This window comes from Cygnus olor, chromosome 1 (assembly GCF_009769625.2).
Source record: "Cygnus olor isolate bCygOlo1 chromosome 1, bCygOlo1.pri.v2, whole genome shotgun sequence".
NCBI lineage: Eukaryota > Metazoa > Chordata > Aves > Anseriformes > Anatidae > Cygnus > Cygnus olor.
Window position 1 is genome coordinate 68,552,731 of NC_049169.1, and position 18,339 is coordinate 68,571,069.

Sequence of the window (18,339 nt, forward strand, 5' to 3'; positions counted from 1 at the left end):
CTCTTGAAAGAGTAAATTGAAGTATTATGAAAAGACACAGTTCAAATTAAATGATGTGTTGGAACAAAAGAATCAAAGCTACTTTCAAAAGCATTGCTGTCATGGCTGTGCAACTTTTATATTCTGGCCAAATATTTTAATACTGAAATGGGACCCAGTTTGGAAGACCTGGTGGTGGAGATGAAAGCTGTTTCCTAATTACCAGTTGACTTATAAGGGGCTAAAGAGCATAGCCAGGGCAGCATTAGCAAGAAATTGTGTTTTATTTTGTTTTTTAAAAAAAGAGAGAATCTATCCAAGTCATCTTTGATTGGAATTACCTGGACTCTTTACTTGAACACTTCAAGGTATAGGATTTTTAACATTTTACCTCTAAGAAAACTGTGATATTTATGAGGATGTTTACAGTTGCTTCTGAAATACCCATATTTGGCAGTATGAAAGACAAAATACTGAATTTTGCTGCCTTCTTGGCTTGTTTCTTCTTGACGTATCTTATTTTCCTTACAATTGTTCTATAGCTTTTGTGGATGCACTGTTATCTTTCAGACTATTACCGTTGGTTAGAAACGAGCACTACTTGTAGTTGTCCTTTTAAAATAAGCTGAAAAACAGCAAGGAAGTAAGTGTAAAAGGAAGAAGATGCAGGAGGCAGCTGGAGAGGTAAAGTAAGGTTGACATTATTGTTGAAACAGTAAGACAAAAATGAGAAATCCAGCTAGCCTGCAGGAAGCCTAAAGGCATTGAAAAGCATCTTCTAACAATGCCATCCAGAACCTGTGGTAGTCTACAGGTTCTGTGTATGTATTTGTTTTTTAATTCCCTGGGAATCTGGTCCACTAAATGTGGATCCCAAGCCACCTCCTGACTGGAATTAAATGTATTCCTAGGGGTGAGGTGGTCTGTTTTTCTATTCTGTTTCTCTGCTTCAACTCCTTTGCTTTCCCATTTCTTCAGTTCTTTTGTATCTCATTTTCATAATTTATCATTTTTCTTTCTACAACTTTGTTTTCTTTGTAACATCTCTCTGCTCTCTTTAAATACATTTTTGCCTCCACTGCACTTCTAATTTAGATAATTCCTTTCTTTCTTTGCTTAATTCTTTTTCCATCCTCTACCGCCCTCTCTGATGACTGTCTTTTTTTTGCTCCCCTCTGTGTTTGCTGTTCTTTCCTGTGCTCCTGATTTTTTGATCCATTGCCACAGTGCTTTGCCTGTCACTTTTATTGTCATTTTTATTTTTTAATTTCCTTTCTTCCTTACATCTAATGGTACTAAGCCTATATCTTAGTGTGTTTTCAGACCACCAAAATCAAGGTAAAATATTCAGACCAGTGAAATTATATGCAAATTGGAATTAAAGACAGACTTCTTCTACATTTCTCCTAATTTTCCTCTCTGAGGGTGAGGCAGAGCATCAAAAACCTCTTGTATATCAAAAGTGTTTTTCTATTTATCAAAATGACTTGTAACAGTTGATAATTCCTGTGGACAAATTTGCTTCCAATGAATTTGTAATTGACCTCAAGCTACATAAATTCTAGATATTTTCTTTGCTTGTGTTACATTAACACTCTAAAATGTATGATGAAGATTGAGATCACCATGGTATGTGAATTTCATAAAACACATCCCTAAAACAGAGATAAGAAACAGAGTGAGTGATATCCCTGAAGATCTAGAGACAGGTTTTCAGAGATTTTTAGAGCCAGGAATTTATTAAAAATCCTTCCCAGCTATAAGAGAGGAAGGTGAGCCAACATGAAGACAAGACGGACATGGACTTATTCCAAATCTCACAGGAGACCCATCCATGGAAAAGAAAACAAGTATGCTGAGAGCTTTAGTCTCCAGCACCAGTGGCTTTTTGATCATTTGACTGTGGGAGGTCTTAATGACAAGACTTCCCTATTGCATTATAAAACTATTTTTCTTCTTCTGTGGTGTTATGCCTCTGCTGAGGAAAACACCATGTATAGAAAGTGAAAAACTGAAACTGTCAACTTGCATTGGTCAAATGTCTTCCACCTTAAAAGGAATATGAAAAGCTATATTCAATTCAGAAGGCTGTTTTTTCCTCTCCATAATAGGTTTGAACATAGAAATTAACAAAATTAACATTGTTTTAGGATTAACCCCTTCAAAGACTTGATATCCTCAGAATAGCAATTTTTAGCAGTAGTCTTGATTTCTTTCAGTCTAGTAGTGGAATATCCCTAATACCACACTCTTAGGTCCTGCTTTCCTTCTACATCTTTCAAAGAGTCTTACAACCAGAGTTATAATAATCATCATTATAATATAATTATTTATATTTTTTATATATATATATATATATATATCATAATTATATTTTATATATTTATATTATATATTTATATATAATTATAATAATTATCATTATTCACATTTTAATTAATTCACAATTTAATTATCATTATTCACATTTTACTGCCAAACTCAGGCTTTCACGATAAAGGCTGATAAAGGCTTAAATCTTGTATAACATTTTTCTGCTCTGCTCTCTAAAACAGGATTGAAATCCTGGCCTACCTGAAGTCAGTGGCAAACAGCCCCATTAACCTCCAATGGGGCACCCTCAGTGCCTGTCATCTATTTTACTTTCTCAGTTCTTAATACCTGGGAAAATTGAATTCACTGAAGCAATGTCTACTTTAGGCCAGGCTCCAGAGAATTTTAGCTGAAATTCATCCTTCAGAGATCTGGATGGATCATAAGTTTTGCCTTCCAGCAAATGGAGAATAAAGGGGGCCCTTAAACCCCACTACTTTTTCTGCAAACTTTCTAACAAATAAAACTCAACACTCAAAAAAAGGGGGCTGGGAGGCAGACACGACAAAGTATTTCTGCAAGGGATCCTTGGTTTGGGGTATTGCAATTATTTCAGCAAGCTTTATTTAGCTGCAGGAGGCTGTCTTACAATTTGTCCAAATATTTTAGATGTACAACAGAAATGTTGAAACATATGAGCCTGATAAAGATAGGAAAGTTCATCAGTTCATTGGAGCTTTGAGTTTCAGATGAGGTAAAGCATAATAATAATAAAAACTTGAATAAAAAAATGCAATGTAAGTTTTCTTCAGTGTCTGTTACTTCTGTAGACTTATCACCATCAGGATGGCTTGAGCGTCTCTTGTTAATTAAAACAGGTACCATTTGCAATTCCAGATTTCTTCATTTGGTATATATGTCTCAACAAAAGCATACCCAGTGCTTGACTGTAGTCCACTCAATTAGTTTTATAGCTGGAATAGGCAAAGTGGTGTTTAGTGCAAAAAAAGTGCAGACTTGATTGCTAACCCTACACACCTTAACATTGTAATTACCTGAACTTCTACATACCAATGAGGTTGGGACATCTGGATAATCAGAAACTCAGAATTTCTTAATTCTTTCTTGTCATAAATCATAGCTCTTCCATGATTTTCCCTGCTTAAAGCTTTTTTGAGGTTCAAAAGGAGTGGTGAGAATGTTCCTTAGAACAATCTGGAGCTCAGGAGACACGGGTTTCTCTCTCATTACCAGTTGTTTCCATTGTGTTAATAGTCCCCTGAGTTCGCTTTGTATGTACAGAAATTTGGGATGACACATATCAGCATGTGCCTCCAGGACAAACAAAATTTCTTTATAGCCAACCTAAACCCTTCTAAGTGTAATGCAGTTAGTAAAGTAGTCTACACTTTACTTTTACTGTGTTCTTAACCGCCTTAATCTATCTAATCTATCTTAATCAAATCTTGCTAAATAGTTATTTTAAGTCTAATACATGCTCAGAGACTGCTTCTGAATTACTTTTTTCTTTCTTTCTTTCTTAAAAATTGCACTTTGGATTAAAGTGGAACCCCAACATACCCCCTAAGAAATCTCATCTGAGGTTTGAATTTGGGGATCACAGAAGTTTTCTGGCTATGTAATAGCACAGCAAAGCCAATGCAGATTTCCTTATCCAGACTTTCATTTTCTATCTTTCACATCCAAAGCAGAAATAAATGTATTCATCCAAAAAGGGTATCTGGTCAAAATGCTACTCCCTTCTCACGCAAGCACTTTGAACGCTGAAAGAACAGCAGGGGTTTCTCATGCTTAGTGACTGAATTAGAGAGGTAACAGGGGGGCCTTTGTGAGGGAAAGTACATAGGGAAAAGAAGCTGGTATGAAAGAGGGGTGGGGGGAAGGGGAGCCCTTCTGTGGCTTCTGTCTCAGCTTAAAATTGTAAGGATATCACTTCTCATTGTAAGGGTTCAAAGGGTTAATAGAAGGAGGGATTTTCATTGCATTGTGCACAGTACCTGTGATAGTTTCAGTTTAAACTTTAAAGGACAGGTGAAAAGAGAGAGAGAGATGAATGCCTGCCTTATATATTGGATAAATTGTTCATTCGTGTGAAATGCTGACCTCTGTCATCCTGCCAATCTGACTGGGCCCTAGGGTGAGCGGCTGCTTGAGTGCTGGTTGCAAAAGTTAAAGCTGCCTGGGGAGTATTTTAAAAGGACAGTGTCAAGGTTGGTGTACCCAAAATCTGACCTATCTTTTTTTTTTTTTTTTTTTCTCCCTCTTAAATCTATTTGAAAAGTTCCTGTGGTTCTTTATTATTTTAAATCTTCTAAAACAAAATTCTTCAATTGTTATTGAAGGCTAGTGTTTAGGAGAAGCAGCTGTGAGAATTCAACATTTAGTGTGGCAAAGCAGATATCAGGAAGAAAAAAAGATGCTGAAATGAAACACATGCGGGTACTGTCATTGAATTAGGTAATAATTAGGTACAGAAAATTCAGGCTGAATTCAGAAATTCAGATAAGGCAGGGATCATTGCAAAAGAGCAAGGATAATTTTTACTCATGAAAATATCAATCTAGGTCTAAATTTAAGTTCAAAAGATGTTAATTTAGAACCTTTATTTTTGGTTTAGTAGTTTTTTGTTCTATTTATAATTTTTTATTCTTCCTTGTTAATATTAGTTATATACTATTGTCCTGATTTCAGTTAGGATAGAGTTAATTTTCCTCCTAGTAGCTGGTAGGGTATTATGTTTTGGATTAGGGTGAGAAGAGTGCTGATAACATGCTGATGTTTTAATTGTTGTAGAGCAGTGCTTACACCAAGCCAAGGACTTTTCAGCTTCTCGCTCTGTCCTGCTAGCGAGCAGGCTAGGGATGCAGCAGGAGCTGGGAGGGGACAGACCCAGGACAGCTGACCCAAACTGGCCAAAGGGGTACTCCATACCATCTGACGTCATGCTGAACAATATATAGGGGTGGCTAGCCGGGGTGGAGGGGGGGCCGGCTGCTCGGGGATAGGCTGGGCATCGGTCAACGGGTGGTGAGCAATTGCACTGTGCATCACTTATTTCGTACACATTATTACTATTAATACTATTATTATTATTATTATTATTGTTATTTTCCCTGTCTTAATAAACTGTCTTTATCTCAACTCACAGGCTTCACTTTCCCGTTTCTCTCCCCCATCCCAGAGAGGGAGGGGGGAGGGTGAGCGAACAGCTGTGTGGTGTTTAACTGCCGACCGGGTTAAACCACGACAACTATTCCTGCTATAACTGAAATATACTCTTCCCCCAAATTTATTTCCTTTTCTTGATGGCCTAATTAAAAACATAATTACATCAACACCATTTTCTGCATAACGACATAGTATCCCAAGAGCCTCACCACTTGCTAGAAAAACTATCACACAAATACTTTACCTACTCAAATAATTTCTAGTTTAATTGGAAAATAAATAAAATAACTAAATGTGCAATTGATAAAATGAAAAGACAAGAGGAAGCAGTGACGTTCACAGAATCACAGAATCGTCTAGGTTGGAAGAGACCTCCCAGATCACTGAGTCCAACCTCTGACCTAATACTAACAAGTCCTCCACTAAACCATATCACTAAGCTCAACATCTAAATGTCTTTTAAAGACCTCCAGGGATGGTGACTCAACCACTTCCCTGGGCAGCCCATTCCAATGCCTAACAACCCTTTCGGTAAAGAAGTTCTTCCTAATATCCAACCTAAACCTCCCCTGGCACAACTTTAGCCCATTCCCCCTTGTCCTGTCACCAGGCACATGGGAGAATAGACTAATCCCCACCTCGCTACAGCCTCCTTTAATGTACCTATAGAGAGCGATGAGGTCTCCCCTGAGCCTCCTCTTCTCCAGGCTGAACAATCCCAGCTCCCTCAGCTGCTCCTCGTAAGACTTGTTCTCCAGACCCCTCACCAGCCTCGTCATCCTTCTCTGGACTCTCTCGAGCACCTCCGTTAAAGTAATCTTTTTTTTTTTTTCACTTAAATATGATCTTTCCCAGAAAATGCGAAAGAAATACTTTAAAACATGAACTCTGAGGACCTTTGTTCATCACTTGTTTACCCTACAAAATTTCAGAGAGCTGAGATTAAACTGAACAACATGTAATACATTGTGTGGTCACAAGAGGGCAACCGTATTAGGCACACACGTTCACTTTCGAGTTAACCTTTCCAAGCTTTCATGAGTTTATCCTGTTTTTTAAAAAGTTTTCCAATGAACTGTGAGGTTCATTTCTGATTTCCTTCTCAGTTCTGAAAAACAGGCAGCTATTAAGAAACTCTGGTATGTCACAATCTATTTCCCAACTCTGAAATGTTATTTTTCTCCCTCTCTAGATAGGCTTTTAGATAGGCTTTTTCTTAAATCCTGGAGGAGTAGATCGCGTTGCCCTATGCAGTGGGATAGGGCAGCTGTAGTGCCTGCGTGGAGAAGTGTCACAGTTGCTGGTCCAGCTTCAAGTTTACAGGAGCAGTCACAGAGAATATGGAGTCTGAGGGATAATAGGTTCCTCTACCCCTTCCCAACCCAAAGCCTCACAAATCATGCTGGGCCTTGGGAATATCACTTTTTCAAAGTCTTTGAAAGATATACCAAATTCCAGTACTTTCTAACAAAGATGTTAACTGATTTTCCCCCACGCACACCCCACAAATCACCTTTTCCTAGACAAACCTCTATAATGATTTCTAAACTCTATTTATCTTTGTAGCTAAGATTAAAATTTCCCATGTTCTCTAAAGTAGAGTAAAGACCCAGGCAGCAGTAAAGAAGCTGTCTTGGTTAAAAGACACTCTGCCTCCTGCCAACAAGGCTATTTAGTGTTTATCTCTGTTACATCCATCTGTAGCTAATTCTATAGTTTATGGTAATAGTGCCCTCCAGAGGAATTTTGAAGGAATTATAATATTCGGAGCTAATACAAAAGATGTTTTAAAAGTGAATGCAACAGGAAAATGGAATATTATTAAAATGATAAAATACTTGAACCTCAGAGGAAAATAAAATCTCAATATCAAAGCTCTTTCTATTTTGCATGCACATTTACATCTAAGAAAACCGTATCCTACTTACAGTAGGCTTCTTCATAGCCTGATAGCAAACATGAAGTTTGCATAACTCCATTTGAATCAAGGAGATAAAAGTAGATCAACCAAGTGAAGAATAAGATAACTATTTCTAGTCTGCATACATGAACAATGTATTGCGAGTGGGCTCCAGCCCGTTTAGGCTGTCTGGATTTTTCCTGGACTCGCTGCTGTGAAGTAGACATGGCACAGTTAACTGAGACAGTAAGAAGTAAATGCAGATGTTCAAGGTGTTTTGGGGATGAGGTTTATTTTGATACCAAGATAAATCATGCATATATTCTCAAATTCCAGTATCAAGCTTTTTTCATGGCTGTTGACTGTAACATGCTGTGAGGCTAGGCCTCGAAGGAAGGGTGTGTTATGTGGTACAACGTGATACCTTATTTTAGACCATGTCCTGGAGGCCTGTGATGCAGCCTTCTGAGATGACACCTGAGCATTAGGTGTATTCAAATTTACTTGTTATTCTTTATTAAGCCCTCAGGCTGTAAGACTGACTTGGTCTGCTAGACATTCTGAGACTCTCCCTCTCCTGTCCTCCTCCAGAAAACACCCAACTCTTAATGAAAACCTAATTGATAGTGAGTTCTGTATTCATTTGCTTTTAGGCATACCCCAGGCTTGTGTTTGACCTGAACATTGCAGGCTTCCAGTCAGGTATCCTAGCTCAGAGTTTTGCATCAGCACAGCTCCCACGCTGATGCTACCAGAACAGGTAGGAGCAGTCTGGTGTTCCCATGCTTAGAATCAGATTCATCTGGTAAATTTAGCTCTTCCTTGGGAAGTAGGGGAGACGGTTGTGCTGTTTGTGATGCATCATTTTGTAACAGGGTCACTGCCTTCAGTCTAAAATTTCTTCTAAATGGAGGTTTCTGATTTTGAAAATGAACCCTAAAGGAGATTGAAGTGAGCAAGGCATAACCTGTTGGGGCAGGGGTGACTCAGTGTTTAGTGCAGGGACTATACCAAACCTCATCACTTCCTGGGTTTTCACTTTCCCCAGCAACTGTGCTGGAAAGTATCTACCTTCCTGTCTGCCTTTGTGTCATCAGTGCATGGTGGTTTTAGCTGTCTTGTAGGCCAAGGCGATGATGGATGATACTACCTGTTTCTTTTATAGTAGTTTCCCCTACACTGCCTTCCCATCCAAAAGTACTAGGAAATTGTTGTCAATGTAAGGACTATTAAACTCTTTGAATAAGGGATTTTTCATAGGTTGTTGGATGGGTGGAACTGAGAAGACCTCTCTCTTGCTTTTCTCTCTCTTCCTTTCCTAGTGCTTGCCAGACTAACTAATTTCATTGTGAGCTGGGAACCTGTCTCTGAAAGACACCAGCCATCTCTAGAGGCTGTTGTGAAAGGTAATAGGGGATACTAGCTAGGGATACTAGCTCCTATTCTTCTGTTTTCCCCTGAGGTACCCATACCGCAGCAGAACTTTCCTCTTCTGCCCTCCACAGGGGGGCCTTGCAGCTCCCCTCTAACTGAACACATGTAGCAGCTCACCTGTGATGTGAAGCACCGTGCTACTCACTCCTGACTCCTGTCTCAGCAGATTTGTTCCTGTACTGGAAAGGAAGACAGAGACAGAGCAACTGGAACAATAGGGGTTGGATCAGCCGCCCAAAATAGTGCCAGATAGGACACAAACCTAAGTCATGGCTGCTGCAGTGAGCTAAGTACCTGTGGTGTCATCGAGTAAGGTGCATATTTAGAGCTGCAGAACTGCTGTGGTGTGAATTTACTACTCAGCCCCAGTGGACACACCTGATCTGTTCCATTATACAGGTCCTCTTATTCATAAATACAGAAACATCATTAGCAAAACCATGAACAGGCTAGCACAGGACCTGACACAGCAGAGAACAATTGCTACTGTAAGAATAATCTGTACAGGCAGCGCTGATAGAGAAAGTACTTTGCTCTGATAGATACACGAAGCTGGATTTTCAGCACTGAGAGCATCTCTTTGCCAGCCACTAATTTAAGGGTCTGTCCAACTGTGGTGGAGGGGTGCTGCGAGCTTAATTTCATATAGCAGTTTGCAGAAATATATATTATTGCAGATAAGCAGTCCCTTTGCATTATTTATAAGGAAACAAGTAAATTATTGTTGGTTTTCATGCTGCAGGTAAAGTTTTAATGAAAACAATAATGAATGCTTTGCTGGCATGCATATGCAACCTAAGTATGCAGCCAAATTAGCTATCTAAGCAGATGCTTTATATCCTGAATTGCCTATAAGGAATGCTGTTCAGTTGGTTTAAAAATTATATATATACCACTAACTAATTTTTTGTAAAAGACATTTTGTTTTGTTTTGTTTTGTTTTGTTTTGTTTTGTTTTTTCAAAGCAAGTGTTTCAGTCATAGTGTCAGCAAGTATGACTATAAAATTAAAGTAGAAAGAAAGATGCAAGAAGCTACCTTTGTGCAAGAAGTTCAGGGAAAATTCAGAAATACTGTATTTTTAAAGATATTGTAGTATTGTAATATACACGTTATAGCAAATGTAAGAAAAGCATCCTCTCAGAAATGCAAATCAAGACAATGTTAATACTGTGCAAGTAAACTATTGTTTTGACCTTAGATGTCTGTACTTTTGTGTTTAAACTATTATATCTTTTCTTTGATAAAGACAGTAGAGCATATAACAGTCAGCTGTTATACTAGGTTTACAGTATGTATTAGCCTGTAGTATAGTATGTAAGGGTTTATAATATAAGATTTTATAATTTCACTGGTTGACCTGAAAGTACTTTTGGCGTCATGGTCATGAGTGCAAGGTATACAAGTGGGTCTTTATTACCATTGCCCTTTCCCTATTTTGCAGACACTTTGGAGCTGAATTCAAAGCCATACTTAATTCTGGTTCTCCTCAAGGTGATGATAATACTAACAGTTCCCTGAGGCAGCATGGGATCAATTCTGCCAGGCTACAGTAACAAAGTCACCTTGGCTCAGGTTCACCAGAGTGGCTGAGTTCTTTACTTTGGGGCTGTTCTATACCCTCTTTCTGCTCCAGAAATCCTCTAGAGCTGCTCCCCATGGCTGCAATGAGAAGGGGTCTTAAAAATGGTGATGAACCAGCTTCCTAAATTTTCCTTAGGAAAAGCGTGCTGAAGTACATACGGAGCTTGTCTTAACAGTGTGCTAGTAACACAATACTATGTTTTTATATTTGTACAGTGTATGATATGAACAATTTCTGGAAGGTCAAAAAACCCTGTTGAATGCATTGCAATGTCAAAGCTGAATTTCACAGAAAGCCATTGAGCAGGCACTGGATTGGGAAGGTGAATAGAACAACAGCAGCAAAATCACAGGAAGTAAGAGAAATGGAAGAAAACAACACAGTGAAATTTAAAGAGCAGTATGAAAAAGAGATTTGGGTTTAGGCACTCTTAAAGCAGTTTAGCTTTGGAAAGTTTGTCTCTTTCACCTGAAATGTGTGGCTTTAGTTCTCCTTTTCTGAAGCATTTAAGCTCCTTTCTTGGGCCACTTAGTGTTTATTAGACTTTAGATATATATATATATATATATATATAATACATTTATGTATATATATAAAAGCCTAATATATATATATGTAAGCACATATACAGTATCTACACATGTATGCATGCATATATAAATACATGCCTATGTATTATATATCTCATATGTATTTATATATATACACATATATAAAAATCTGCATAAATGTCTTATTTTAACTATGTTCTAAGATGGATGTGATGTGACTGTTCTCCATTTTAGCACTCAATTTTCTCAGCAATTTGATTTTTGAAGCTGGAGTCGTTGTTGCTCTCAGAAACAACTCCGGTAAACCGTGTTGTTCCTTTTACATTATCAAAGTACAAAGATGTTCAAATAAAAAGAGAGATTAAAATATGTAGTCTACATTTAGTCGTGGCTAGCTTTCTAGTTGGTGAGTACAGACTGTAGGGGTAGGTTTTTCACTACAGGGTATTTCAAAGCTCAGGAGGGTGTTGGTAACTCAGTAACTTTGTATGTTATGTGTAGGTGTCAGCAGAGCTTGTAAATGTTTTCTATATAGAATATAATATATTCTATGTATTTCTCATAGAAAAGTGAAACTTTGCTTCCCTCCCCCTCTTATTCTCTCCCTGTCATTTCCCTTGACTTATTCTATGTGAATAAATGAGAGTGAGGAGTGTTTTCAGAATTGAAAAGTCCTTTTTGCCCTTTACAACAGAAGTCTTCTTCACAGGTGAATCATGTCATAATGACTCAACCACTATGTGGTGTTTGTTCCAAATTGTATTTTCCTTGCCCAGAAGAATCTACCATGCTGGGTTTTACTAAACAGGTAAGGTACAATCCATGCTCTATGAACCTTGTAAGTGAGAAGGAAATACAGATCTGTAATGCAGCAAACCATATATTAACCTCATCTTTTTTGTTACCAGAATTCTTGTTCATCTGCTGTTTAAATAAATCCTGACATTGTTCACTTTTTTTTGTTGTTGTTTTCACCAGCATATGGAAAAACCTTATTTTGTGTGTATAGCTTTGCTGATACCTTGTCATCGCCTTGGTGCAGCAGTGCTTTGGAGCACTGATCTAAGAGAAGTAGTATCACACCATCTGCAAGCAGGGTATCAACAACCATGAATCTTCCTCATAAAGGGCAGACTTCCGACAGGGGCCATATTTGTCAGTGATAATGATAGACATGATGACATCCCCTGCAGCCAGACATAAAGCTTAATTGCTGCTGTGCCTGACACGGTGATCTCTGTTCCTTGCTTCACAGTTTCGGGAAAATGACAGTAGGTGGCACTGGAGAACAGTAACACGGGAGGTTGGATCTGTTACGAAATGGAACAGCCTCCGTACTGGCTCGATGTTTAGCCAGGTTTCTGTCCCCACAGACTGCTGAAACACTTTGCTGTATTCCCCTCAGAAACCTGCTATAGTCGAAGCCTCAAAGCTTCAAACGCAAGGGTGTGATTTGTGAAAGCTTCAAACTGTGTGAAGCAAGACTGAACAACAGCCTACTGAAGATGCATCTGGGGGTATGTAAGAGTAATTATTTTGTCAGCTCTTTACCTGCAGCTTTTTGTCAGACCTAGGTCATACACATGAGTTTATACATGGCTAAATCAACATATGATTCATCTTTAATTTTAGTGAGCTGTAGGCTACTGCCAGTTGGTGGAGCAGCAAGAGTATCTAACAGAAGAAAAGGCGGCATCCCAGGGAGTCTCCTCTCAGGTTTTTTTTGTCTCTGGAGATGATGTCCCACAGGCCAGCAAAAGGGGGGGGATGGGGGGGGGGGGAGGAGAAATAATTCTTCAGAGTTCTAGGAGGAAATCAGGGTAGAAAAGTGACTCAGCAGTTTTCTGCCTACTACTTTGATGGGAAACAGAAAACAAATAATTGCAAAAATGTTCAGGGTTTCCCAAGGAAAATCTTCATAACTTTCTTGTGGAAATCACCATGGGGAGAGGAGGACATGTCCTAGTTCATATTACACATATAGCCTTCTGTGTTTGCTTGGGAATATGAGCTCTTCCCATGCATATTTCCTCTGTTTTCTCTACCCTCCTCCTTTTACTACATCCAGTCACTGTGAGATGAAGCAACATCACACAGTCATGCTGCCATAAACTCTGAAATAGCAGCTCCGAAAATTGGTGTGATCCTATCTCTCAGGATCGCTTCAAAGTAATCACTGGTAACAACTACAGTGCAGTATAAATGCCACCAAATAGTTTGTGGCGCAAACTATTGTGACATTTTTTAAGGGTTGCAGAATATATGAGAAGAAAAACATCACCTTTCACCAGCTGAAATAAATTTTGTCCTTGGCTAACAGCTTTTAAATCACAATGACATCACTGACAGCTTTTGTGGTACTTTGAAGGGCAGAGTTTTCCCAAGAACGCTTTATCAAATTATTACTTCATTCAGTTTATCAGATATAAGATATCTATAATTAATTATTAACTGTCAGTGCTTTATCCTAATCTGTTCAGTCTTGCCGTACAGCCTTTTATAACTGAAATAGTCATGTTTACACTGACCACCTCACCATTTTTGAGGATATTTTCCTGCTTGTAACAACCTTAGAGTAGATTAGGATTGGGATTTTTTGTGAGTTTTGAATAGCCACCTCAGCGTGGCAATTTATACCTTTTTAAGGAAAAGTACGAAGCTTTGAGGCAGATCGTCCCTGAGGGAACTCCCTCCACGTTGTGCCTGGAGCAGCCTCTGCTGCTTCTTTTAGTGGCAAAGGGTCCTGGGCTCCCTGAGGTCTAGGAATATGTTCATGACCAGTGCTGTATTTTTACTTCAGGCCCTATTCAGAGGGACAAAGCTTTCATCAGTCTGTGGCCAATATCCCACCTTAAGGGTCTTCCCCTTTAGACTGTCCCAGCTCTGAGAGTGTGGAGCCAAATGTGGAGGACCTCTCTGCCAGACAGTATTTGTACCTTCCCTTTCTCCTGTGAGCAAAGCGCTCATTTCAGAGCACTCACCACCAGTGGCAAATAGAAGCTGCATGAAGATGGAGTAGAGTAAAATTTCTGAATCCTGTTGTAATGCAGAAGTCATTCTGAGGCAAATCTTTCCAAGCCTTTCCCATGAAGTTGTCTTGTTATTTTAAGCATGTTTGATACTTGTACTTTAAGTGTGAGATCATCTACCACCATATTTAAAGGGGGGGGGGGGGGGGGGGGGGGGGGGAGTAGGATTCTCAGATAATGAGAGACAACAGATAAGGTGTTTCCTTTTTATTGTTACTGCTGTTTGAAATTTCCCTGAAGGAAGAGGTAGGAAAGAATCATCACCTTAGTAAACTGGTTACACAGGAAGGGAAGCTTCTGACGACTAAGTTACACCCCCTTCGTGTTGAAAGCACAAAGGTCATTTGAATGTGTCTGTGAACAGGAAGAAATAGGAGACTATATCCTTCTAACAAATTGTGTGTTTCAGGTAAGAGGTTGCAACATATATTCTTACTGCTTAGCACTAGCCCAGTATTGCACTTCTGGGATCTGATGAAAAGAGAAAATTGAGCCTACAGAGCACAAAGCTTTTATGCTAGTATGCATGTGCGTGCTGAAGTAAGGGAAGCATTTTTGTGTGCTTAGCCAGCAGCTGCAATGTCGGGAGCATTGTGTAATGCTGTCTGCTCCCTTGGTTTGTAGTGACTACTTTACAGAATTTTGGGGGATTTTCCCTTAAAGCCCCAGATACCAGAACCATACAATTATGTGAAAGCATGGGCTGTCATTTGAAAAGAAAAGGAAGTCTTCATAATTGCATGGAAAAATAGTGAAAATCTCCAAAATGTGAATTCAGAAACCTTAAAAAGTAAACTTTAAAACAACAACAAAACTCACATTATAAATTTTGCTTCATTAGTGATTTCTGAAAATTCATTGTAGTCAACATGCTTTGCATGATTTGGATACAGTAATAGTGGCTGGCAAAATGACAAACCCTTTCCTGAACTTGGGTGTTGCTTTGAAAAGGATCAGGAGTTGGTCTAAGTTCAGAGCCTAATCTTACTAAACCAAAGAGCAGGTGAGACTTAAACCACTGAGATTTACAGCATGACATGCCGAGTTTCCAGTCTAAATGGTTAGCTTTAAATGTGTGTCCATATAAAGTAGACATGGTTCTACAAACAGTGCTGTATGTGTCTGCTCCCTGAGGTCCTCCCTTTGCAGTGGTCAGGGCTGGAAGAGGGAGCCTGATGTGTAGTGCAGACTCCTAACTTCTCATGGCCCCTCTGCCCTCTGAGAAGAACAGGGCAGCAGACAATGCAGATGGCCCTTCTAGCACTATATCTAACTTGTCTGCATTTAAAGATGGCTAAGAAAGCAGTACTTCTGAACAGTATGGAGAGTACAGGAAATAAGCAGTCGTACACAGATAGATGGAGGTGTGATGTGTGTTTATTTAGCTGTCTCAGAAACAGCTAAATACTGGGATACTATACATAAGAGCTGTAGTGGTGTAAGAAGCAGGGTTAGCTATTAGCTATTTATGTATTATTATAAATGGAATTTGTATGAAATGTCAAGAAAATATTTTAGAAACATTTAAATGGGAGTGAAAAGCATTGTATTTTCTGTGCCTCTATTAGAGTGTTACAGGTAGCCAAACTTTATTAAGGAATGTAGGACTGGAGGGAGAGGTCATTGTTTGATCTTTTATTTTTCCTGAAACACAATTTTCTAGGAAAAAAAAAAAAAAAAGGAATAAAAGAAGTTATCTGTGATTTCATGGATGCATCTTCTCTTTCTTGTTATCTTTCTTTTATTCAACTGCTATAGAAAGGTGAAGAAGAGAAGAAGTTGCAAAAGAGGGCAATTGTTACTTCTGTGCTTATTAAAATATTTCTGGGGAAAAAAAAAAAAAAGTCATCTGAATCTAAAAGTGTAATTCATGATTCACTGTGACAGAAATGGCAGGGACTAGGCTGGTAATTGAAGTCCATGGTGTAGATCCCCATTCAGTGTGGTCATTTTGGTTTTCTGGCTTAGTGAAACTTCATTAATAAATATGTATTTTTTCCCCCCAGCACAGTTAGAGCAAAGCAAACCAAGCTACACAACACATGGAATCACTAAGCTTAGTGCTTGAAAGAGTCGTTCAACCTCTAACTTGGAGATCTCATTTCAGCCTATTTAACTTTTCATTTCTCTTTTCGTTCCTGACTGTAGGTGACAGGAACCTATGCCACCTAGAGTTTGACTTCAAATAAAACAAAAATAAATAAAGTTGTGATGAATACCTTCTGCTGAAATACAGGTTTTCATTACAAGGCAGTATTATCTAAGCTAATATAGTATAGATCTTGGGGACATATTGGAAAAGCAATTTGTGGTGCTAAGCTTTAACAATATCTGAGTGCACTTTTCATCTTGGTAGTGTTTTTTTACTGCTAGGGAATATATTTTTTATTGAATTATTAAATCAGATGTTTCCATTTCTTTTGTGTGATAAAGTACTCAGCACAACTGTGTACTTTATGTGGTATTGTTATTCCATGCCATTTGTGTTTTAAGCTACTTCTGTATCAGTAAATAAAACAGGCTGTATCCTTAAGGGCAAGTAGCACAGAATAATTTGGGTTTTAGAATTAAACTCTCTTCCTAAAAAAAAGTCTCCAGTACATGCTGCTAATCTGAACCATAGGACTAGTTGGCACATCCCAAAATCAGATCAGGAAGTTTGCTGATAACAGTGTGAATGATGAACTACTGAAGAAAACTTATTTCCTGGCCTGTTAATTTAGTAACAAAAATATAACCTCAGGAATTTCAGATGTATTTGTTTTGAGAAAAAAAAAATGGTTTATTTATATTTGATTTTTTTTTTCATTTATATATGCCATATACAAGCTTTTGGGGTGTAGTATTTGGAATATTAGTTGGAGATCCAAGTCTTCTATATTTTACACTTGTTCTTTTACTTGCTAAACCTCTGTCACCTACTACACCAGGATAAAAAGCGTTAGAATATGAAGAAATTGTAGATTCACAAAAAGAGAGAAGTATGTGAATGAAACTGCCATTAAAGTGGCCATTAATATGAATATTTCCTACCCTCTTGTTTTAGATTCCTGCCTATGGTGTGGTATACAAGTATAAAACAACGGACGTTTTCTTTAATATTTGTCAGAATTAGTATTTTAGGTCAGTTGTTCCAGGCATCCTGTTTATATTAATTATGAGACAAGGAAATAAAAAAATTGCAGGTATAAATGCAGGTATAAAGCTTTTTTTATAACAGATGATGTTTGTTTTTTCTTTTTGGTTTAACTTTTATTCTGTGCTTTATTTCAGTGGGGGTACATAGCTCCAGTTATGAACAATACTCTTTTGACCCTGGAAATATTGTAAAAGTTCCTTGAGGATTAACAAGACTGAAGATAAAAATCAGCTATGGCATATTTTGGAAGGGTTCCTTTCTTACACAATGAATTTCATGAAGGACACACTGGGGACCAAGCACCTTATCCAGTGTACCATTCTGATTCTAATGGAGACATCCACCTAGGATTTTATCGAATAGTTGATGAAGTCAGCAATGAATTTTTTTTTTATGGTTCATCACATTCACATCATCATGAAGAACATTTTTTCACATCAGACAACTTTGGTCTGAATGTGCCAGAGAAGCAGTTCTGTGGTCAGCCTCCAGTTGCTTATGGTGAAGTTCACCCTGCAAATCCAGTATCTCATTGGCAACAAGGCACAGTGTCACCAGCAATTGGTTTCAAGTCTTCTTTACTGTCTGATGACAGAAACTTCTCTCTGGTGGATTCCTACCCTTATAGTCAAGGGAGAGAATTCTGCAGAGGGAATAGTGTAACTACTGTCCCAAATGTGTTTGATTCAAATGTGGAGAGAGGCAACACGTATTTTCAGATAGGTTTTGACGATGTAGATGCTCAACGTCCTGTTTTCGTAGACAACTACCCATTTGCACAAGTGAGAGATGAAAGCAGAAATGGGGGGCGTTATTTAATCAACACTTCCAGAAGATACAGCATAGGACCTACTTGGCCCAGCAGCTCTGGACATGACAGAGAGGTATGTAAATTTTCTGATATTAAGTGTTTCAAGTTCTTGACCCTTATTGCCTGTGTCCTTGCACTTTGCATATTCAGTCGTACTGATGCAGCATGTATTAGAAGCACTTCATTTTAACACCTGGTGAAAAAGAAAACAATTTATGCTTTGAGGGAAGAAAAAGCTTTTGGTCCTGTAGAGAGCTTTTGTCATCTGTCTTACAATTCAACTGGCCAAAGGTAAGTGTGAGACTTCTTATTCAGTTCTAATTTGGTCTTCACTACTTCCTAAAATAGAGATGCAGGGAAGTCTCAGGTGTATTTTCTAATAATTGTGTAACTTTTGATTTCTTGGCAGT

At 38.4% G+C, this 18,339-nt stretch overlaps 1 protein-coding gene across 2 annotated transcripts in view; it reads left to right on the forward strand.

Moving 5' to 3' along the window:
* Nucleotides 1-14,281: 14,281 nt before the first annotated feature.
* PIK3C2G (phosphatidylinositol-4-phosphate 3-kinase catalytic subunit type 2 gamma) overlaps nucleotides 14,282-18,339 on the forward strand; it is a 213,511-nt gene continuing 209,453 nt past the window's right edge. For both annotated transcript variants that reach the window (XM_040564008.1, XM_040564015.1), the window contains exons 1-2: nucleotides 14,282-14,388; nucleotides 17,253-18,002. In XM_040564008.1, the coding sequence (XP_040419942.1) occupies nucleotides 17,352-18,002 (651 nt within the window). In that variant the 5' untranslated portion in view covers nucleotides 14,282-14,388; nucleotides 17,253-17,351. The remainder of the gene's footprint in view (nucleotides 14,389-17,252; nucleotides 18,003-18,339) is intronic.